The 23,579-nt window shown below is 42.5% G+C and overlaps 1 protein-coding gene across 1 annotated transcript in view; it reads left to right on the top strand.

Moving 5' to 3' along the window:
• The first annotated feature begins 407 nt into the window (after positions 1-407).
• The window catches only part of Il31ra (interleukin 31 receptor A), a 38,268-nt gene continuing 15,096 nt past the window's right edge, over positions 408-23,579 (top strand). The window contains exons 1-7 of the mRNA XM_055603486.1: positions 408-480; positions 6,412-6,526; positions 9,716-9,879; positions 13,104-13,250; positions 17,322-17,471; positions 19,344-19,423; positions 21,829-22,045. Coding sequence (XP_055459461.1) covers positions 426-480; positions 6,412-6,526; positions 9,716-9,879; positions 13,104-13,250; positions 17,322-17,471; positions 19,344-19,423; positions 21,829-22,045 — 928 coding nt within the window. The 5' untranslated portion in view covers positions 408-425. The remainder of the gene's footprint in view (positions 481-6,411; positions 6,527-9,715; positions 9,880-13,103; positions 13,251-17,321; positions 17,472-19,343; positions 19,424-21,828; positions 22,046-23,579) is intronic.

Genomic DNA, 23,579 nt, shown 5'->3' with positions numbered 1-23,579 from the left:
CTGGGAAACTATGGGTTATTCCATTTGTCCCAGTGCTCAGTAACTGAGGCAAAGGCTAGAAACTGGTCTTGGATCTGTACAGATTCATAGTACCTTCAGACTCTCTCAGTCCCGTTCTCGGTAGTGGTTTGCTTTGGGTGTTGCAGAGTGCAGTGCACTAAGGACAAAAGAGAAACCTGTTGCCGGTACACGTCTTTAAAATGGGGGTTGAGTGGATGTACTAGAAATGATCTGTGTTGTGACAGCCAGCCATTGTGACAGGATGGCATGGATGGGATGGAATGGGATGGAAATAAAACGCTCCTTCCTGCCTAACTGCTTAGAACCTGTCACTGGAGTAATGTTAAAGAGACAAGAAGCAGCCTCTAACTGACTGATGATATTTTTAACTCTTTCTCCAGCCTCTGGGTGTGAATTCTGGAACAATGTGGACCTTGGCACTGTGGGTGTTCTCTCTACTCTACAAATTCAGCCTGGCAGGTAGGTTAGCTTTTTATAGAGCATGTAGTTTGTATGTTTTTGGACAAGAATTTTTAACTTTGGAACAAAGGGATTCTGAATATGCACAGATGAACAACAAAAGAATCTGTGACATTTTGAATGTGTGTGTGTCTGCGTGTGCATGTGTGTGTGTGTGTGTGTACATGTATGTGTGCCCTTACATGGGCACAAGTTTGAATGTGTGTGCCAACAATAGAAAGTGAATACTCTAAAATGTGTAAATTTGGAGAGATGATGTGTCACATTCTTAAAGGCAGGGATGATCTCCTAAAGGTGAAGAGCATTCAGACATGTTCAACACGTGATCCACAGGCTACATGCATTCCAGGACAGCTCTGAATGTGACTCAGTACATTTCTAGATCACAGCATCACACCACCATGTCAAAGGGGTGGACAGCCCGAGGATATCTATAAGTACAGTCTGACATAAAATTGTAAACTTGCTGTGTGAGATAGCTTTTGAATTTTTTTTTTTTTTGTAACTCAATTGTGTGGTTCTCAAGAGTGAAACGTGTAGATGACAGTTTCTTGTTCCAATGTCAAAGGTGTGTTTTGTTCACACCTAAGCCATGCCAACCTAAGAGCAATTTATTTTATTACAACCTATGTGTTTTTTAAAAAATTAAGATTGAAAATAATCACAGTGGGCTGAATATTGAAAAGCAGGGATTTAATCATTTTCCCTTGGGTCCTTCTTGTTACTTATCTTCTTTGGATCTGAGAATTGTAGTATAGTTATCCTGTACTGTATGGCTAATATTAGCTATAAGTGAGTACATACTATGTGTGTCTTTCTCGTTCTGAGTTACCTTACTCAGGATGATATTTTCTAGTTCTATTCATTTACCTGCAAATTTTATGATCTCCTTGTTTTTAATAGCTGAGTAATAGTTGTGTAAATGTACCAGTTTCTTCATCATTCTTCAGTTGAAGGACATCTAGGTTGTTTCCAGTTTCTGATATTATGAATAAAGCTGCAATGAACATAGTTGAGCAAGTGTCCTTATCATGTGGCAGACCATCTTTTGGGTATATGCCCAAGAGTGGTATGGCTGGGTCTTGAGGTAGAGCTATTCCCAGTTTTCTGAGAAAGTGCCAGAATGATTTCCAAAGTGGTTGTACAAGTTTGCACTCCCACTAACAATGGAGAGTGTTCCTTTTCCTCCACATCTTCACCAGCATGTGCTGTCACTAGAGGTTTTTTTGGTAAAACATTTTTTATTTTTATTTTTTTCAGTGTTTTTTTTAATCTATTTATTATGTATACAGTATTCTGCCTGCATGTGTGCCTGCAGGGCAGAAGAGGGCACTCGATCTTGTTATAGATGGTTGTAAGCTACCATGTGGTTGCTGGGAATTGAAATCAGGACCTTTAGAAGAACAGCCATTGCTCTTAACCTCCGAGCCATCTCTCCAGCCCCAAACATATTTTATTAATTATAATTTATTTACTTTGTATCCCAGCTGTAGCCTCCTCCGTCATCCCTTCCTAATCCCACCTCCCCTTCTCCCCCTATACCCCTCCCCTAGTCCACTGATAGGGGAGGTCCTCCTCCCTTCCATCTGACCCTAGCCTATCAGGTCTCAGACATTCTAATGGATATAAGATGGAATCTCAGAGTTGTTTTGATTTGCATTTCTCTGAGGACTAAGGACATTGAGAGGGGAGTGATCTCAGAGGAATGAGGATGGAGATCAGACCTGGGGAGAGCTGGATGGGAAGACAGAGGGCTTGCAGAGAGAAGAGAAGCCCTGTATGCCACACACACCAACCCTATGCACACCACACGCAGCAAACATACATACACGTACACATATGCCACTATTCTCTTTGGGTCACGGAGAGAGGGAGTGAATCAGTCAGTGAATGAGTCATTTCTCTTGGGAATTTTTGGATGGGCCTTAGTTCCTCTTCTCTGAAATTTTCCCTGTTGCATTTGTGAAATGTTCAACCTCTTAAGAAATATCCTGTTTGCTGTCCCAAGGTCTCCCTGGGATGTTTTAAATTGTGCGGGCCTTTTGTGGCATGTATTAATTGTGCACCTTATAACCTCCATGTAACATGCTCTGTTACTTGGCTCTAGTCCTGTTCATTTTGGTCTTGTTATGCATCTAAATGTGTAGGTTAACACCTTTATCATGGTTTTGGAGGTGTGAAAGTAGGAATTCTTACTGAGCCAAGAGTGGTGGCACACGTCTTTAATCCCAGCACTCAGGGAGGCAGAGGCAGGCGGTCTCTGTGAATTTAAGGCCAGCCTGGTCTACAAAGCAAATCCAAGAGAGCTAAGGCCACACAGAGTAACCCTATCTTGAAAAACACAAAAGCCAAACAAACTTAAAAGAAATTCTTACTTATCTGCTGAGTGTATGGATACAGAGCTTGTAGGAAGGAGCTCTATATCCATACCACTGAGTGCTAATATAGAGGTCCTCAGCCTCTTGGTCACTCTTCAGGGGCTCCTTTGTGGATGTACATATTATACATATTTGTGCATGTACATATTATAGAACAAATATATAAGTAAGTATATATACAAACATTTGTTTCTAAAGCCCTTTAAAAATCATAAATGCTGGGCTGGAGAACGGTTAGTTCCATTCCCGGCACCATCAATAATGAGGTCTTGTGCCCTCTTCTGGCTTTCAGGCACACATGCAGGCAAAATACTGTATAAATAAATAAATCTTTAAAAAAAAATCATAAACGCTAAAATCTAAATAAAAGGATGAATGCCACTCAGCCTGGAGCCCTTTACTGCTGCCTTCCCAGTAAAGATAATACCTCAGGCAGAGTTAAAATACACATAGTATTGTTCAGGTATTGCAGAGGAGTAGAGCACCCTTATTTTCTGTGATTAAGCTAAATCAAACAAAGTCCCCTGTCCACTGAAAGAAAAGTCAGACAGGAATTCAGAAATAAAGGAGGGGCTGAGTAGGCCTTAAATTCATTAACTCTATCTCTCTTTTTTCTGGTTCCCAGTGACTTTGGGTTAACTCAGTCTTTCTGGGGTAAAACCTTCTACTTTCAAGATTGCTACTATTCTCTTGCTCTTTCTTCTGATGGTGTCTGGCCATTAGAGTAGGGTTTGTATAGCACCAGTGTCTGTCGAAATGGGTCCTTATGCTCTGCTGGGCTTCCCTGGCCCAGCTGGTATTGTCCAGTCTCTTCTCTGTCAGCCATTGTGGGTAGGCTGGCTTTACCTGACCACTGACCACCATCCGCATCAAGCTGTCTAGTCCGGAAGTCCACCTGTATACAAAACTATTCATCCCAATTCTAGACCTAGCTTAGTAATACAGATCCATCCTCAGCCCACTCCTACTCCTGAAGCACAGGAGAGATTCTAACTTCTGGAATGCTCTGCTCACGTATAGGCAGCTCACCAAAGAGTTGCTCCTGGCCTCCCCTCTGCCACTCAAAATGTAGATGCCCTGCTGGACTTTGTGTCGAGTGCTGAAATCTCCTTCTAGATGCCCCCACCCTTTCATGCTGAGCCCTGTAAAATAGGGTGTTAGCCCAGGTGGCTGGCTGGACCCATTTGCGTGTTTATCTTGCTGTGCTCTCTTTTCATTCCAATCACCTTCTCTTCAGTTGTTCCTCGCTAGAAGGGATGGGTTGCTGCTACCACCAATGCCTCTTCCTCCTTTCCAAGCCCACCTTTCTCTACTATGAGCATGTATGTGTGTGCTTGTGGGAAGTGCTGTATGCACGTGCAGGTGCCCGTACCAAGGCCAGAAGAGAATATTGGATGTCCTGCTCTTTCACTCTCCGCCTAATTCCCTTCGGGTCTCTCATCATGAGACCGTGAGCTAGGCTGATGGCCAGCAGGGCCCAGCAATCCTCCTTTCCCCACAGTGCTGGCTTGCAGGCACACTGGTGGGCCTATCCACCTTCTTACGTAGCTGCTGGGCAACTGAAGCAGGTTCTCGTTATACAGAAAGTCCTCCTGCTCACTGAGCCATCTCCACAACCAGCCTTCTCTATCTCTTGTTAAGTAGGGACTTCCTTTTTAGGAAGCATTAAAGCTTTGGTTAAAATGTGATCATAACTTGAGTTGATTTCCTCTCTGAAATATACCTTCTCTTAGAGACTATTATCTTGTCAAACATTCAAAAGACGTTAGTCAGTTGAACATCGTCCTTAGTATAAAACTTCCCTCAGCTCTTGTATTTGTATACGTGTTAAAAATCCATGCCACCTGGTGTAGCTGATAAACCCACTCCTCAGGATAATATCTGTAGATGCAAAAATCCCTACCCAAAACAATACTGTACAAGATTACAAAGGAATCCATATATGCTAAAAATCAAATTTTCAAAAAAGAAAATATGGCACTTATTCTAAATAGTAAGAACTAATGGTTAATTTATGCCATTAATCAAATCTAATCTCTACTTTAACCTAGAAATTGTGACATTGGTATTTTATATTTCATGCTATCTACAACTGAAGTAAAATGTAAAAATTCAAAGTCAAAGGCAATGATTCTGTTTCCACAGTTTGTTGACTATTTTCATGATGAAATCAAATTCTAAAAATTAATATCCAATGTCATCACCCTAGATGCTGTGGGACCTGGGAGAATGGAGGCACTAAGTGAGCTAACTAAAGTCTCATGTAAGAGCTAACTTTATTTGGAGTGTCAGACAATTTATACTCTGAAGGTTAAGAAGGGCCCCATGACTAAAGCATACAATCACAAGGACAAGCCACACATGGCAAAAACATGTTTTTCCATAGAGGCATGTAAACAAGTAGCAAGTTGTAATGAATAGTCTAAAGTAAGCTCTCTCCTAAATGCCATACTTGGGAGAAGCACAAAAAAAAAAAAAAAAAAAAAAAAAAAACACATTCCAAGAACAATTCCATGCTTTGAAGAAAGGAAGGTTACAAGACTTCCTTCCTTCCTTCCTTCCTTCCTTCCTTCCTTCCTTCCTTCCTTCCTTCTCTCTCTCTCTCTCTTTTCTTTTTAAGACAGGGTTTCTCTGTGAAGCCTTGGCTGTCCTGAACTCACTTTTATTGACCAGGCTGGCCTCAAACTCAGAGATCTGACTGCCTCTGCCTCCCAGAGTTCTTGGTTTACAGGCAGCCTGTGCCACTGCACCCAGCTAAGACTTGTTTTCTTGAAATTTTCTCACAGCACTCAGAATTCTCCTTATACAGCTGCATTCTTGGATCATATTCTGACAACATCATTCATTGTCACTACTTTTATGAATATGTAAATTCTACCACTTAGGGACGTCTTTTGCCACTAGACTTTTGTTCTGGATGACAAAACAGTATGTGTTTTCTTGTTCAGTAGGGAACTACCAACACCATCAGCTGCAGACGTGCAGACATCACACACAAAGGTGTAGTGTAAATCAGCATTTTTGAATTTTTCTTACGTCCATAAATCGTAACCCAGTTTTTCCAAGTCGCTTGTTTGATGCCTCGCTTAGTAGTTTACCTGTATCTAATGTTTACTTTAAATTGCTTTTGCTACTAAGTGTTTGTTTTTATTAGGACTCTAAAATATATTATTATTTTAAAGTAGACATTTATCTCTTCAAAGGGAATAACTCAAGTAACAGGCTTATTCCTGAGTCTGATCAGGACGGTGATTCTCAACCTCTTCCATGGTGACCTCTTCCACAAGGGTTACTTCAGCTAGCCTGCATATCAGATATTTTCACTGCAATTCATAACAGCAGCAAAACCACAGTTATAAAGTAGCAATGAAATAATTTTATGGTTGGGGGTCACCACAACATGAGGAACTGTGTTAAAGGGTGGCAGCGTTAGGAAGGTTGGATTAGGAGAATCTCCCCTGTGCAGCAAATGCCGTTTGGACGACTCTGATTAAACTACCTAGTACTAGCAATGGCTCTCGTGTACTAAAGTGTTTCTGTGACTTCTCCCTAGTTCTGCCAGCTAAGCCAGAAAACATCTCCTGCATCTTATACTTTGACAAACGTATGACTTGCACTTGGAATCCAGAGGAAACCAATGGCACCAGCTACACTGTGAGGATGACATAGTAAGTGTGGGAACTGTGTGTGTGTGTGTGTGTGTGTGTGTGTGTGTGTGTGTGTGTGTGTGTGTGTGTGCGCGCCCTGAGCAGGAGGGGGGATGGTGGTGGAGGTGGGCTCTTTATTCACCCCTGCAGTCAAGTCACTGAGGAAGAGTGACATTTCTCAATGACAACTTGTGGGTGGCAGCTACACCCGTCAAGTGTCTGGGTGGCATCCCGGGCCCTTGCAGATATGCAGGCAGGACTGAAGCTCCTGGGGGAGGACTGTAGGCCATGGGGCTCTCTGCATTAGAGATGCCAGCGTGGCTGAGGATGGTCTCCAGGCAGGAGCACAGTGGGAGAGTCTTCATTTACCGTATCTGGTCAGATTCCTCTTCTCTCTGTACCCTGCTTTTCTTCATTGATCCAGACAGAATGACTATGGCCTAGAGCCTAAGAATCAGTCTTAGGTGATTCTTATGGGACTGTTGTCAGTTCAGTGGTTGCTAAATTTTTTTTCACTGCCTCAAACATCCCTTTTGATTACATTTCCACTAGAATAAAAAATTTATCACCTAAAAATTACAGTTCTAACCTTAAGCCAAATGTTTTAGCATGTACAAGTTTTTAATTTTTTTTAAAAGTTAATGAAACTGTTTCTTCATGTTGTTCCCATATAAAAGTATTCATGCCAGGCGCGATGGTGCCCACCTGTAATGCCAGCACTCAAAGGAGGCAGAGGCAGGCAGATCTCTGTGAGTTCAAGGTCAGCCTGGTTTACAGAAAGAGTCCAGGACAGCCAAGGCCACACATAGAAATCCTGTCTCCCAAAACCAAAGAAAAAAGTATTCGGTATTCAGGCTGGAAATCATTATGAGATGGAGTTTTGTCTTTTTCGAACAGAGAGCCAATTGTTACAAAGTTGTCATGTGTATGTGTGTTCACATGGGTGTGCACTGAAAAGGAAGTCTACTTTATGTTTACAATAGAAGAAAAGAACGAATCCTCCCCCTGGGGAAGAGAGAGAACTTGGGGATGGCCTCATGCAGGAAGTTTTTAAGTTGAGACTTCAAAAAGATCTGGACAAGAAGAGAGGGGATGCCACTCAAAGACGATGGCGTGAATACCCACAAACATTGATCACAGCACTAGCAGCTGTCACAGCCCACACTTCCTGTTCACTTGCCATTTATAGAGTACTATATGTGGGTTTACGTATTTCACCCTATACAGACCTGTGCCTGTGCACAGACCATGACACAATACTACCCCAGGGGCCATCTTTGCATAAAAACCCTCAAGGTCCCTTCTGATCCTCAGATTCCATGTCTAAGCTCTTTTTCTCCCTAGCACAACTTGCAAGCTGAGCCTCCTGCTCCGTTCTGCTCTGTGTCCACAACCTCAGGATCACATAAGCTGTGTCCCCCTGACACTGTCCACCTGACACTGCTCTAGAGAGGGTGGCACCTGGGAGCCTGGAGCGGATAAGTGAGGTGGACTAAGTCTCATGCAATAGCCACTTTTATTCAGAGCATCAGACAATTTACGCTCTAGGGTTTAAGAAAAGTCACATGAGTAAATTTCTCATGAGTTCAAGCTGAATGCAATGACAAGGACAAGCCACAAGTGGCAAAACTATGTTTTTTCATAGAGGCATACAAAGGACAATTTAGATAATTAATTGAATGAGAACAGCAAGCAATAATGAATGAGTAACCTGAAGTAAACCCACTCCTACCTGCTGCACTGAGCAGGAGCATGAAAACACTAACCAAGAACAATTCTGTGTTTTGAAGAAGCTGAGGTCACAAGGCTCTCGCCTCGTTTCCCCCGAGGGTCTCACAAGCACTCAGAACTCTCCTCACACGAATCCCTTCCTGGGTTGTATTCGGACACTCACACACCTGATTCCATGTGAGGATAACAGCTTGAGAAGGTCTATCAATCACTGATCATTATCTATTATCTCCTGTCTTAATTATTGCCCTGTTGCTGTGAGGAGACCCACGACCAAAGCAACTCTTATGAAAGAGAGCATTTAACTGGGAGCTTGCTTACAGCGTCAGGATTAGTCCAGTATCACCATGCTAGGAAGCAGATAGGCTTGTCCCTGGAGCAGCAGCTGAGGCCCTTACATCCTGATCCACATGAACAGTAAGCAGAGAAGGAGGGGGAGACAGGAAGGAGGGGGGAAAGCAGGGAGAGCGGTGTGGGAGAAAGAGAGATAAAGAGAGAGAGAGGACACACATACATTGGGCCTCAAAGCCCCCCTCTCCCACGACACACCTCCTCCATCAAGGCCACACCTCCTCATCTTTTCCATATGAACCTATGTGGGGCATTTTCATTCAAATCACCAGTCTATCTATCCTCTATCTGTCATCTGTTTGTCATCCCTCAAATCTATCTTTTATCTATTACCTATCTGTATGCATAGCTATCTTAATGAGTTATTAAAATAATATACACAAATGATAAAATAATTCAGTTCTAAACATACAAATTTTAAAATACATAATCAAAAGACAACTGTTTAAACATTTTTATCAGGAACTTTCCAAGCAGCTCTGACAAATCACATAAATAAATGTTTTTATAAAATGGTGATTATTCTGTACATCCCAAATTAGAAGACAGAGTATTTTAAATATTATTTATATTTATAATAATTTGTTTAGCAAATCCTCTGATGTTTTCAAAGAATTTTTTTTTCTGGAGACAAGATTTTTTTTGCATAGCCCTGGCTGTCCTGAAACTCACTCTGTGTAGCAGACTGGCTTCGAACTCACAGAGATCAGCCTGCCTCTGCCTCCTGAGTGCTGGATTTAAAGGCACTACCGATTGGCTTGCAAAAAATAAATTCTTAAGGCTCTAGCTTCAATATTCTGATCCTACTCTGGAATTTGAATGATATGTTGATTATTTCTTAAAGTAGGGATCCATTGTCATGTGGTCTACAGGGCTGATTACAACGTGGACATTGAGCAATGGGGCATGCACCGTGTCTCATGGTCTGTGGCGTCTCCAGGAGGTCTGTGCAGCTCACAGCATCTCAGGCAGGCAGGCAGCTGGTATCCTTGGCAAGCGCACCAAATCCAGATACAATTCCCGAGAGAAACCCGGAGCAAAACTGACAAATGCTGCTTAACCCACATAAGTGTGATTTTGTTTTTAGACTTCTGTACCGAATTCATTGAATTCCTTTTCCTTTCAAAGCTCCTTTGGAAAAAGAAATCACACTGATTATACCACGAAGTCTTCATATTCTTTCCCCCCCTCGGTAACATTACCCCCCGATAACTGCGATGTTGAAGTGGAAGCTCAAAATGGAGACGGTAAAGTCAAGTCTGATCTCACACACTGGGATTTAGAAGCCATAGGTAAGTGGCTGATGGTGTCTGTGCAGTGGCATGGAGTAACTCTCTCCCCCTTCCTTCCCCTCATTCAGGAATCTTTAGGTTCAAATGCAGACTCCGAGTCTAAGGGACTAATAGGTAAAAACCGTGGGCCTATAAAAGGGAGAGGATAGAAAGGCAAAAAAGAAGGGAGGAGAAGGAAGGAAGGAAAAAAAGAATGACAAGTAGAGGGATGTGGCTGACCACCGGTCTCTCTTGCAGAGTGTGACATAAATGGTTCTCAGAGGAATAAATGTCATCATTGCTCATGAAGGAGAAGAACAACTCTTACTTTAAAAAAAAAAGTGCCCGCCAATTGCGTTCTTTCAAACTTTTTTGAGAAGTCATTTTTTACCATAAAATTGAAAGGAACTATTTATTTAAATACAATTAATGTACTATAAATTCAAAACACTAAAGTAAGCAACTCAGTGGATTCACTACAGGCACAAGGCCGTGCAAATATCACCACTAATTCAGGAATAGGATTAAGTTCAATGTAGTCAAGACACGCCATATTTATCAACAGCAAGCCCCCAGTCATTTCTACTTTTTCCTCTAACATCCAGAAACTTCAAACCTGTTTTATTATTCCTATGGATTTACCTGTTAGGAACATTTCGTGTAAATAGAATAATATAATATGTGGCCTTTAAAAAAATCTGGCTTCTATAATATTTTCAAGGTCTGTCATGTATTAGGACTCTATTCCATTTTTGTGGTTGAATTGTGTACCTTGGGATGGATATATTGTATTATGTTTATCCATTTGTCAGTTAATATATTTTAGGTTTTTCTACTTTTTGATTAGTATGGGTACTGAATCTGTGAATATTTGTGTAGACTTTTGCTTGAAAATATGTTAAATTCTCTCAGATCTATACCTACTGTGGTCATGTGGTAGTTTCTTGAAGATTTACCAAACATTGTCAGAGTGGCTGTACCATTTACCCTTCTCACTGGCTGTTTATAAAGGTTCCAGGTTCCCTATAGCTTCTCTGATATATCTTGTCCCTCTTACCGTTGTTCTGGTGAGTGTGAAGTGAGATCTCATTGTGGTCCTAATTCACACTGGGGCATCTGCAATGACTAATGTTTCATTTATTGTCTTTTTTGTTGTTGTTTCGAGGCTGAGTTGCTCTGTGTAACCTTGGCTATCCTGGTATTCACTCTGTAGACCAGGCTGGCCTTGAACTCAGAGATCCGCCTGCCTCTGCTTCCCAAGTGCTGGGATTAAAGGTGTGCGCCACCACCACTTAGCTTTTACCATCTTTTAAAAGCATTTTATTAGCTATAATAATTACAGTTAGCAATGGCTTTCATAATGACTTTTCACACACATAAAAATATATTCTGATTATATTTACCCCCATTACTCTTTCTTGACCCCTTCCTGTTCCCACTGATTCCTCCACCTTCTGAGCTATATCGAGTTTTAAAGTTTTCTTTATATTTGGAGTAGATTTACAAATATTTTCTCTCTTTGTTCGAGTGATCTTTTAAATTTCTTGATGGTGTCTCTTTAGACAGCAAAATAAGCTTGAGGAAATCAATGCAACTGTTTCTCTTTTATCGCTCATACTTCAGGTATCGAATCTAAGAAAGAAACCATTCATTACCAACCTTAATTTATTGTTGTGTTTTCTTCTAAGGTTTATAAACTGCTACATTTTTATAGTTAGTTCATTCTAAGTAATTGTTTTGTTTGTTTGATTTTAGTGTTTTGGGACAGGCTGGCTTCACACTATAGAGCCAAGACTAAGTTTGAACCCCTGATTCTTATGACCTCCACGTCTCAAGTGCTAGGATTATAAGCATGTACTTCCATGCCTGGCTTATTGCGCTCACTTTGAAATTTTTTCTTTATTATTATTATTATTAATTATAATTTCTTCACTTTGTATCCCAGCTGTAGCCCCCTCCCTCATCTCCTCCCGGACCCACCCTCCCTCCTCCTTCTCCTCCTATGTCCCACCCCTAGGTCGCTGATAGGGGAGGTCCTCCTCCCCTAATGTCTGACCCTAGCCTATCAGGTTTCATCAGGACTGTCTGGATCCTCTTTTTGAGCTCACTTTTTAAAAGGTGGCTTTTTATTAATTCGAATTATGAGTGTGAGTATATGCACATGAGTTCAGGTGCTTGTAGAGGCCAGAGGTGGTGAGCACTCCTGGAACTGAGGCCAAAGCTGTGTGTGAGCTGATACCAGTGCTGGGAACTGAACTTGGCCCCTCTGCAGTGGCACTCCGCGCCCTTACCACCAAGCCGTGCCTCTAGGCTCCTGAGTTCGTTTTCTCATACGGCGTTAACTGTGTCCATCGGCTTTATGTTACTGTAACACTTATCTAGAGAACTTATAAGGAGAAAAGGTTTGTTTTCACTCACGGTTTAAGAGGTGTCAGTCTATGCCAACTGGCCCCATTGCATCAAAGCTGTTTAATTCACGGCTGGAGAATAAAATAGAAGAGAGAGGAAGGGGTCAGGGCTCTGCTGTCCCCTTCAAGGGTAAATGCCAAGTGGCCTCCAGACTTCCTCCTATGCCTCACCCCTTTAAAGTTCTACAGCCTCCCAGAAGCCACTGGTGAGGTCCAAACTTCTACTATAGGGACCTAAGGAGAAAAATGAGTGACATTTTTTTATTTGAAACTAAAATATTGTTTTGCTTTAGGACTTTTAAAGAAAATTGTATTTATTTGTGTAAGCCAAGCTCTAGCTCTGGGTCATCCAGAAGTCGGTTCAGTCTTCCTGCCTCAGTCCTCATGTTCCGGGTTTATAAAGGAAAGCTACCGTGCTTGACTAAAATACATAGTTTCAAGGAAAGAAATGGAGGGCCATGATGTCTGCAGTGTGCGAGGAAAATGAGCAGCGTTTGCTGGTGGCCCCTCTTCACCATAGCGGGCGAGCGAAGCAGGCCTGATAGACGGCTGTGCAGTGTCTTCACAAACCACTCAATTGTAGTTTATTCTATGAGCCACAGTTTGCTTACGATGGCATCGTCATCATTACTGAGTGTATTTGTATGTTTTGCCATCATGATGCCAGGCTTTGAGTAAATGACGGATTTGCAGTGAAATCATAAGAGCAATCTTCCTTTTGCTGGGCATGTTCTTTCCATTGGTACAAGGGCTTGGGAGAGTGGCATTCTCTTTTCACTGCCTTTCTAATGCATCTGTGAATAGGATTGTTTGTTTGTTTTGTTTTGTTTTTTTCAGTGAAAACCGAACCACCTATAATTTTAAGTGTGAATCCAATTTCCAATAAAATGTTCCAGATACAATGGAAACCTCGTGAAAACCTTCATTTGGATTACCTAAAGTGCATGATTCGGTTCAGGACTATCAACAGTACCCACTGGGTAAGTTTCATCATTATGCTGTGTCTACTAGTAGACCTAAAGAAGGGCCTTATTGGCAACTTTTGTTCATCTGGAATTGTATTTTTCACTTTTTACATGGAAAACAGAAAAAAATTAATAGTGACTATTTCATTTCCCCATTTTCCATTTGTATCTTTTAGCTTAGGAGCCCATTCTACCATATGCATTTTTGTATGCTGAGCATAGAGACAACCTGGAGAAATAGGAATTTGGTTTTGTGCTTATACCCTGGTTATACATTGCAGTGTTGGCCTTCAGATTCAGCCACTTTAAAACAAATTTTTAAATCTTTTAGGAAATATATAACACATTTTAAGTGATCAAAATATACATTGTGTCCAGTAAATTGTTATTAAGTCAGCATTCTTATAAAAACCCACCTGAAACGCTGTCTGTCAGAGCCTGCTCTTACCCATTCCCGATGGCTGCCGTCCATCAGCACAGTGATTGTCATCCTGTGGGGCATACCTTTTAGGGGGATCACATATTTACATGATTCACAGCAGTAGCAAAATTATAGTTATGAAGTAGCAAGTAGCAACAAAAATAATTTATGGCTGGGGTCACAGCATTAGGGGAACCGTTGCCTTAGAGTTAGCCACTTCTTCATGACAGTCATCTCTCTGCCTTTCGTGTTCGTTTGTTTCGTTTTGTCTTGCCTGAGACCCTGAAAGGCATCACTCAAAAAACAATTATCCAATAGAATAGAGAAGGAGAATACATGGAAGTTTTGTCTGCCCGCCTGCCTTTCCCTCCCACTTTCCTTTCCCTACTTCCTTCCTGTCACCTTTTTGTTCTGTTTTCTCGAGACAGGGTTTCTCTGTGTAGCCTTGGCTGTCCTGGACTGGTTTTGTGGACCACAGCCATCCACCTGCCTCCGCCTCCCAGAATGCTGGGATTACAGGTGTGCACCACTGCGCAGGCTCCTTTCAGTTGCTGAGAGAGGTTCTCATTATGTAGCCCAAACTGGAGTCACAATGTTCCTCTTGCCTTAGCCTCCTGAGTGCTGTGCTTATAGACCATTTTATACTTCTCTATGTTTTGTTCTGTTAAGATGCACTCATGGTGCATGATGGGGCAGTTTACACATTTCCATTGCGTACACACAAAGGCACTACAGCTTTAACTAGCTGTTCCAACTGTTCATGAAACGCACCCCTTTTCAAGGCTCATCAGCCATTTAGATCCCTTCTTCAGAGTTCTGACTTAAGCCTTTGCATTGTTTTCTCTTTGGGTTTTTGATTGACTTGTGGGAATTTTTCACGTATTACATTTAACATTTTTGTTTGTTTAATTTTCAAGGTAGGGTTTCACTGTGTAGCCTTGGCTGTCCTGGAACTCTCTCTGTAGACCAGGTCGGCCTCGAAATCACAGAAATCTGCCTGTCTCTGCCTCTCAGAGTGCTGGGATTACAGGTGTGCACCACCGTGCCAGAATTATTTAACATCTTTTACTTATATGTACATTTCCCTATCTTGGCTCTAGTTGATAATAAACTCCAATGGACAGAATTTTATACTGTCAGATTTTTATTAGCCTTTTCTTTTACGTTTAAAGTTCTTAAAGAACCTCAGAGTGGAGAAGATGTTCTTCCATGGCCTTCAACATAGGTGGAAATGATATCACCTTTCTATTTTGGTGATCCCCTCATGCTACCAAAATGGTCAATAATTAACAGTAAGCCAATAAAATCTCAAGCACAGATTTCCTCATAACTTGCTAGTAAAATGCATTTCACTATTTTTGATTTATTGCATCTTAACAAAAATTCAGGTGGTTTTTTTTAAATTACCATTGAATTTCTTCAATGTTGAATGTTCTTCAATGTTGAACATTCTTGAATGTTGGTCTCAGCCATCATTTCAGCCTATTTAGAGTCTTTATTCTGCTTCTCCAAACTCACCATTACCATCTTGCTTTCTGATGCTCAAGACCTTCAGATTTGAAAACTTCTGTAATTTCATCTGATCATTCATAACAGTGGTGACTAATTCAGAGCTTCCCGGCAAACCAGCAGACACTCAGGGACAGTGACTCTCCTTTTTCTATTTGTTGTTTGTTTTCCAGGCCTTTGTGATAATATCTAGTCAACATGACATTCAGCCTGCTTTTGATTTGTCTAGGTGTCTGTCATAGGATCTTTTCCCTTGCGCAAGCTCACATACACATAATGTCTATGATGTCCTAAGCACTGGAATTCTTTCAGAAAAGAAAGTTGGTTGTTATCTGTCTTGTGTTCAAAGAGATGATTACGTCTGTTCCTTCCAACTGCCTCTGTAAGCCAGTTCCAGGGCCCTTCCCTGGAGCCAGGCAGTGTGATGTTCATGAACTTTTAAGCCAAGCCGTTCACATCCCAGCAAGTTTATACCACATGTCTTAGCAAAAGCACACGTGAAGAATATCTGGGCTGAGCGACTGACTACCTATCCTGCTTCCTTCCACGGAGCCTTGAGTCAGTACAGCTTATGGGGTAAATTTCGTCAAGAAAAAGAAACTAGAACTTCTACTCTTCTGGATAATTATTAAGCTGTGTCTAACTCCAAGGGCACAAATATGAACTAGCTCCAACCCTTCCTATCCAACACTCATCCTCCTCCTTTCCTAACCCTGAAGTAAGATGGCTTCTTTCCTGCTCTTCTGGAGGATGTGAAGCAAAGTGAAAAGTACAGTCAATGCCTTCTCTCTCTCTCTCGTCTCAACTTTTAAACACAAGCAAGCCTCCAGTTCTTGGCCAGCTAAGCCCACGTTGCTCGTTCCAACCTCCTATCAGTGGACCCTCCTAATGATCTCAACCCTGTCCCCACTGGGTGTCACACATAACAATGGGGCCCAAGTTTTGTTCCCCCAAACACTAGCCTGTGGTCACTGAATCTACCTAGGTTTTTTGGAAGAGACTTTCAAGGGACCTGGCCTTTGGCAGCAAAACTACCACAATCTCTGCATTCTGTTTCTTGCTCCATTCCTATTTTACTAGTCCTAGTGCTAAAAAAAATATTCCTTTGTACCTCCCAAGTTCACTTGTTCCCTTCACCCAATGTTCTGGAGGCCCAGCCCAAGACCCATAATTTCATATTTGCTTTCATAGCTGCTACATGCATACAAGAAATATAGGACGGCCTTCTCCTGCAAAGCACCTTGCTGTGCGCATACTAACGAAGGGACAGCCTGCAGATACAATGTGCTAATTCAATATATGTTTTTCCCCCTTTGGTTTTTCTGAGATACAATTTTTCTCTATATCCTTGGCTGTCCTGGATCTCCCTTTGTAGACTACGCTGGACTAGAACTTACAAAGATCCACCTGCCTCCACCTCCCGAGCCATGGGGTTAAAGGCGTGTGTGGCTGCTGCCACCATCCCCAGCTGATATCCATTTTATAAACCAACAGCTGACCAGTTTTAGTGTTGAGACTGTGACATGGTTAGAAATGAATAGCTCAATTTTTAGTCTCTCCAGAGGGCCTAGATCCAGAGACTCTTGGAGCTTCAATAAAGCAGAACCCTCATTTTACCATGACAAATTGGCACTAAGAGAGGGGAATGGACTTGTTGACCTCTCATCTTCCCAAGAGAGTGTGAATTTATACATCTAGGCTGCCAAGATTTTTAGCAGCTCTAATGGTCATCCAAAGAGCCGCTAGAAATGGTAGACTCTCGGCTAAAGAGAAAGAGTCTAAAAGAAACCTGCCTTCTGCTCATCACAGACATTGAGGTTATCCAAGGTCACTTAACTATAACATACAGGTTAATCCTGGCGCCACTCGTGTCTTCGTTCCCCTCCCCAACTTCTGGGAGGCTAGATTTCTGGGTGTCAGAATCTCTTCAGGGTTTAAGCTAAAGCCTGGGTGGCCCCAGGTCATTGGGCTCTGTGCTGCACCTTCAAGCGCAGTGGACATGAGTCTCTGTCCCACAAGTTTCCAAATAGGGACTGGAGAGCATGGTGGTGACTTGGGGCATGATCAGCATTTACACAGGTATAAATTATCTCAGCAAGAAAACGCTGAGGCTGAAGCTGTCTCTATTTCTGCTTAGAGTTTATTTTGTCTTACAGTCAGGAGTCAACTTCGAGGGTTATGACCGGGTCTGCAACCTCACAGGGCTTCAGGCTTTCACAGAATATGTCATAGCTCTGCAATTCAGGACTAATAAGTCAAGATACTGGAGCAACTGGAGCAAAGAAGAAACTGCAACGACTATGGAGGAAGGTAAGCCACTTCCTGCTACTCCTCATCTGCTTCTTCTGGTGTGGGCTTCCTGGGTCTAGCCTTGGTAGGTTTTGGCACATGCCAAAACATTCATGGATTCTTGGGAAACCTGGTCCTAAAAATATCTACAGGTCTCCTCTCCGTAACTCTCAGAGAGTGAGCTGTGCATCTCAGATGGCTTAGTTACTGTAGCAGCATTGTGTTCCCAGAGATACAGAACCTTATCTCTCATACTCTCAGGAGATCCTTATACTGTTAGAAGAAATACTACCATATCCTCCAAAGGAATCCTATGATAAATGGAAGCTATGCATCTCAAACCTTCAAAATGGTACTAAGTACATGAAGGTAGAGATAACACAAGAAAGTAGGTCACATTTTTAATGACAACAAGGGAAAGAAAGAGTCAGGCTGCACATAGCCAACTCCTACACTGGTCTCTGTAGTTGTGGCCCAGATTAGTCCTCTCTGGTCCTGCTTGAGTTTCCATGAGACCAACTTGGAACTATCAATTTTGCCACATTCAGCCTATTGTTTAACTCGGAAACCCATCCTGTACCCTCTGAATGTGTGTTCTCCATTGGAGGTGTCTGACTTAGGCTGTAACCTCCACTTCACGGATGTAGCTTCACGAATCAGTTGAGCAGTTGGGCCACTGGGCACGTGGGTGCCCTGACCATCCAAGATTCAGCTCTCAAATGCCATGCTCTCGGAATGACTGGAGAGATCACAGAAAAGGCAAAAATCTCATGCTCAAGTGGTAAGACCAGCCTGACACACAGTGATGGCAATCTAAATGAAATAAAATGTTTGATTAAAACTGTATGCTTTTGGCATCTATTCTATAGATATCATCTCTAGCTGCTTAAGCAATACAAATATCGACAGGTATGAAACAGCACATGAAACGTACAGTAAGAAGTGGTCAAATGGTGCTGGAATAGTCAGTGATGTGACCGAGCTGAGCTTTACCTGTGAAAACACCAGAATGAGCTTCATATCCTTACGAAGATTATCAGATTACCAGATTCCTCAGCCACACCTTTCACCAGGCAGTTTGGGGATTAACTAATACCTGGAGTATGGTTGTAGCTCATCCAGTTCTCCCTGCCGTGGCTATCATTTTCCTTTCTTGGTGTTTTCATGGCTCAGTCTCAAGCCTAGCCTGCTTCTCAGTCCAGTATGTCCTCATGTCACTGTCCTCAACTTACTTTGCTGTCAGCATTATAATTTATTATTTCTCCTGATTACTAGTTCAGCTAGCTGCCATTTGCTGACTAATCCAGATCAACACTTAATATATCACTCCTAGAGAATTTTGGCTCTGATCAGAGCATTCATTTCCTCTGGTTTTATTTTTCTTCATTCTTTTTCAGGATCTGAGATGGATGGACAGACATATGACCTACGCCCCAGAAATCCCTGAGTTTTTGTTTTCCAATTCATAAACTACCTATTTCCGATTTCATAATGAAAATTAGCTATTGTCATTGTTGGTCATCAGTAGTACTACTAGTATGTGTCTGGTCGCAGATGAAAGAGTCATTGTAATAATGTACACAGGTATCAAATCTCAGAGGACATAAGATGGTGCATTTCCATCCAACTGTAGGTGACCAGTGGATTATCTTTTACTTCCCGCACCTCTTATATTATTATTAAGTTATCAGACCAAGAGCAGTTTTAGTTTGAAATATGGTTGAGTCCAGTCCTTCAACCACAGAATGAAGACCTTGTTGGTCATTGCAAGGCTGACTTCCTCCTCTCTGCAAGCATCTCCTTGCCAAGGGCAGGGTGCCCAGTGGACCAGTGCATAGGCATCTCCTGCTACCGCCCCTTCTTTCAGTCATGAGCTTCCTCTTGTTCTTTCAGTTCCACATGTCCTGGACCTGTGGAGAGTCCTGGGACCAGCAGACATGAACGGAGACAGGAATGTGCTATTGCTGTGGCAGGTGATCTCCCTTTGTCTTACTTAACCCTACCCCCTGGTTAAAAACCTCTGGTATTTTCCCCTCGGAACACTGTGATTCTTGATGTTCTACCTCCTAACTTTCCCTACCATAGGGCTCTGTGCTGCCTCAGAGCTCACAGTTGTGTGCAGGTCAGAAATTCCCCGTAGGTTACCTGTAGTGGCTCAAGTACACCATGCAGACCCGGTTGCTTTCTTTGACTGAATCCCTAATAGTTGAGGCAATTATAAAGTACAACTATAGGATGTTCTGTGGTTTTCCAGAGGAAGCTGTCCCTGGGTGCCATCCCCTACAATACAGTATAAAATTCTGCAGCCTCATTCTTACACCCCAAGAGCAGAACTGCCTGGGGTCAGGTCATTTGCTATTACCAACACATTTGGATATGTGTGTTCCTTTACATACTAGGATAGTATGGAGTACAAAAGCAAGAGAATGGTCACATGGTCCTTTCTAAGGTAAAAACATAGACCTAAGGGAAGAGAAGATGGTAGGTGATACAGGGAGAGAAGAAGGGAAAGGAAGAACAAAGAAGATGATGATGATGATGATGAAGAACAAGAACAAAAAGAACAAGAAGAAGAAAAAGAAGATGGAAGAGGGGAAGGGACAGAAAAGGAGAGTGAAGAGGTAAACAGAAAGGGAATGAAGGAAACAGGTCGAAGGAAACAAGTCAAAGAGGAAGACCCTGTTAAAACTCTTTAGTTTGCCTCCAGAGCTATCAGAATCTATTTGCTAAAATTCAGCAACTTAAGTCCTTTTGAGTGACATCACCATGGCTTGCTAAGTAACATTCCCAAATCAATTATTCCAGAGTTGAGATTGCCTTTGTCCATCTCCTTGTTACACCCTCGGTTCCAGAGGTGTGGGCATGGGAAAGCCCAGCCATAGCATTGAGAATATTAATCTCAGATGTGGTGAGATGTGGAAAGAGATGACCCTGTTGATGTGTTTTGGGAAGGAAAGTGAATAATAATGCAAACCCTTGTGTGGTTTTAGCTATACTATGGAGGAATCCACTAGGCCAGCCTGGGAAGTAAGTGGCCAGACTTCTTGGCCTGCCTCCTCTTACCTCTTGCTAGAAGACTGGTCTTCTCTGTGCCTCAGTAAAAGAGGGTTTTCTTCTTTTTTTTCTGAGACAAGGTTTAGTCAAGGTAGACAAGGTGTAGTCCTGGCTGTTCTGGAACTCACTCTGTAGACCAGGCTGCCTCAAACTCAGAGATCCGCCTGCCTTTGCCTCTCCAGTACTGGGATTAAAGGCTTGCACCACCACCACTCTGCTAGGCTTCTTAAGAATTCAAGTTACTTAGCAAAGTATCCACTAGAAGACTCTGAAGTCTGATAGTGGTAAAGGATGTGTCTTATTAAAACAGTCTTTAAAACCACCAACTTGTAATTTAAATAGTGAATTTGATAGGTTTAGTGACAGGGTGCTTACCTAGCACTGGTAAGGCCCTGGGCATGATTTTTAGCACTGCAAATGAACAGACCAGTAAAGCCCAGCATTTAAAAAAAATTTATGGACTACATGTCATCAAAGGATAAAGGGGGAGAGGTAAAGAGTCGTCTAGAGGGACAAGAGAACCTCTTGTCTAGGCATTAGAGGTTCTAGCTGCCCTCTTATTGCTGTGTAGTCTGTGAAAGGAAAATTCCCAGACCAGGAAGACACTGGGTCAAAGTGAGTTAAAGCGCTGTCTGACCACACATCCACTCATTTGTTCCATGTATGGTTGTAATCAGTAGTAAATATTAAAAAAAAAAAAAGGGAGTCCCCATAATTCCAAAGAAATACTTAGCTTGCTTACTCCTAGGCAAACCATCTGGTTGTTGGGTCTACGTTCAAGGCTAGAAATAAGAATTTGGGTCAGAGTTTCTACGGTTCCACTTTGGGCTTCTTGCTAAGGGGATGGCAGGGAAGCCCTGAGTATTTTTGTCCTTTTAGCTGGATTGTCTAACTGGACATCTTGCCCAGAACACAGCTATCTCTCTCTTTAGAGGGGAACTATGGGATAAAGACACAACTATAGGATAAAGAAACTAAGGGATAAAAGCACAGCTACCTATCAGCCTTTGATGACTTCTGAATTTGATTTTGGCTCAGAAGGGAATACCTTGACTCTTTAGCTAGAAGAAATCAGAGGTGGCTTGCTCATACCAGCTTGGCCCCATGAAACTGGACTTCTGTTAAGAGTTGATAACCAAGGTAGATAATCTCTTCTGGAACTTGAAGGGTTAACATCAACACACAACAAATGTTGTTCCTGCTGGAAAGATAACCACCTGCTTATAGCATCTGATGACTAACGTTGACATCTCTCCATTTATCACTGTCTCTGTGGCTTTCTCTTCTTGGCATTGGCAATAACTTTTATTTTCTTTGGATACAGAAAGCAAGAGGAGCCCCAGTCTTGGAGAGAACACTTGGCTACAACATACAGTACTTTCCAGAAAACAGCACTAACCTCACAGAGATAAACAACATCACAGGCCAGCAGTTTGAACTGCTTCTGACGGGCCAGACACACTGTGTGTCTGTGACATCTTTTAATTCTCTTGGGAAGTCCCAAGAGGCCACACTGAGGATCCCAGCTGTTGATGAGGACAGTAGGTACCTCTTCCTCGAGTGTCTAGTCGCATCTGGTTGAAGAAGGAGTGGTCTCTGTCTGCAGGGCAGTTGTTCCTCCTGAATCAGGTCAGCTAGAAGGGGGTGGGGGGGGACAGTGCTCTGTAGGTTGTTGTGGGGAAACAGAATCTCCTTAACAAGCCCTCCCACCCTGAAACAGTTCCTTTCGGAACAAAGCCTGTGCTAACAATGGAGACTGAGTCACACGGCACCGTCAGAGCCTAGAAGCTCTGTGTCCTGCTTTGGTTGGTTCTGCTCCAAACGGCTGAATACTGGGTTGAGCCATATAAAATAGTCATGGTTGAGACCAGCAAGCATCCTCAAAACTGTGTCCTCTCCTGAACTCTCTTCTTCCCAGATGGCACTATGTCCCAGCTGTGGCTTGGTGTCCAATGTCCTCTTTTCTCTTTTCCCCTTTGACAGCCCATCTAGGAAAACTGCTCTGTGTATATAGACTTGCCAATATGTTGCTTGTTAAATTTCTTTGAGAAAAGATCTCACTCTGAGGCTGGCCTCTAAGTTACAGACAGTTCTGCTTCAGCCTCCTGAGTGATGGCATTGCTGACATCAGCCACCAGGCCTGGCACCCATACTTTTGATGAAGTAGTTTTGGACATTTCACTGAAGCCAGGCAAAGCGGCAAAGCCTCATTTTCTATGTTTTGGAATAAGAAGCCTTCTTGGAATGTGTGTGAGTGCTGTGCCATGTGTGCATACGTGTGTGTGTGTGTGTGTGTGTGTGTGTGTCTGTCTGTCGTGTATGTATTGTATATATCATGTGTGACTGCTGTGCTGTGTGTGTGTGAATGTGTGTGCCACTGTGGAACCCAGAGTTTGATATCAGATGTCTTCCTCTGTTGCTGTCCACCTTATTCCTTAGGATGGGGTCTCTCAGTGAACACAGACCTCACTGACTGACTATATGCCTGGCAGGAAAGTGCCTTCCTGCCCTGCTCCCAGTGCTATGCTGGCAGGCATGTGCTGGCATGCCTGGAGTTTTACATGTGTGCTAGGGATTCAAACCCAGCCACTCAAGCTTGTGCAGCAAGCGCTTCATTGAGTGTTCAGCCGCCTCATTTTGGGGCTTCAGGTAAACTTGCAAATAGTAAGTGGGACTCTGCCATCTGCACAGAGCTTCTTATCTGCAGATCTTTGTCTCTCTCTATGTGTGTCTCCTTCTCTCTCTCTCTCTCTCTCTCTTTCTTTCTTCTTCCTTCCTCCTTCCCTCTCTCTCAACTTTTCTTCCTCAAGAAGATACATACCTCATGAGGGCAGCAAAACAAACAAAAACAAAAACATACATTTACATTTAGTTTTTGGTTTTTCAAGACAGGGTTTCTCTGTATAGCCGTCCTGGCTCATTTTGTAGACCAGGCTGGTTTTGAACTCAGAGTGATCTACCTGTCTCTGCCTCCCAAAGTACTGGGATTACAGGTGTGCACCACCACGCCCGTTTTTTTTTTTAAATTATTATTAATTCTTGATTCATACAATTCATACAATGACTTTTGAGCAT

This window comes from Psammomys obesus, unplaced genomic scaffold, assembly GCF_907164565.1.
Source record: "Psammomys obesus unplaced genomic scaffold, mPsaObe1.curated_primary_1811, whole genome shotgun sequence".
Classification (NCBI taxonomy): domain Eukaryota; kingdom Metazoa; phylum Chordata; class Mammalia; order Rodentia; family Muridae; genus Psammomys; species Psammomys obesus.
Note: the sequence above shows the minus strand (reverse complement) of the source record. Positions and strands in the feature narration are given on the sequence as shown.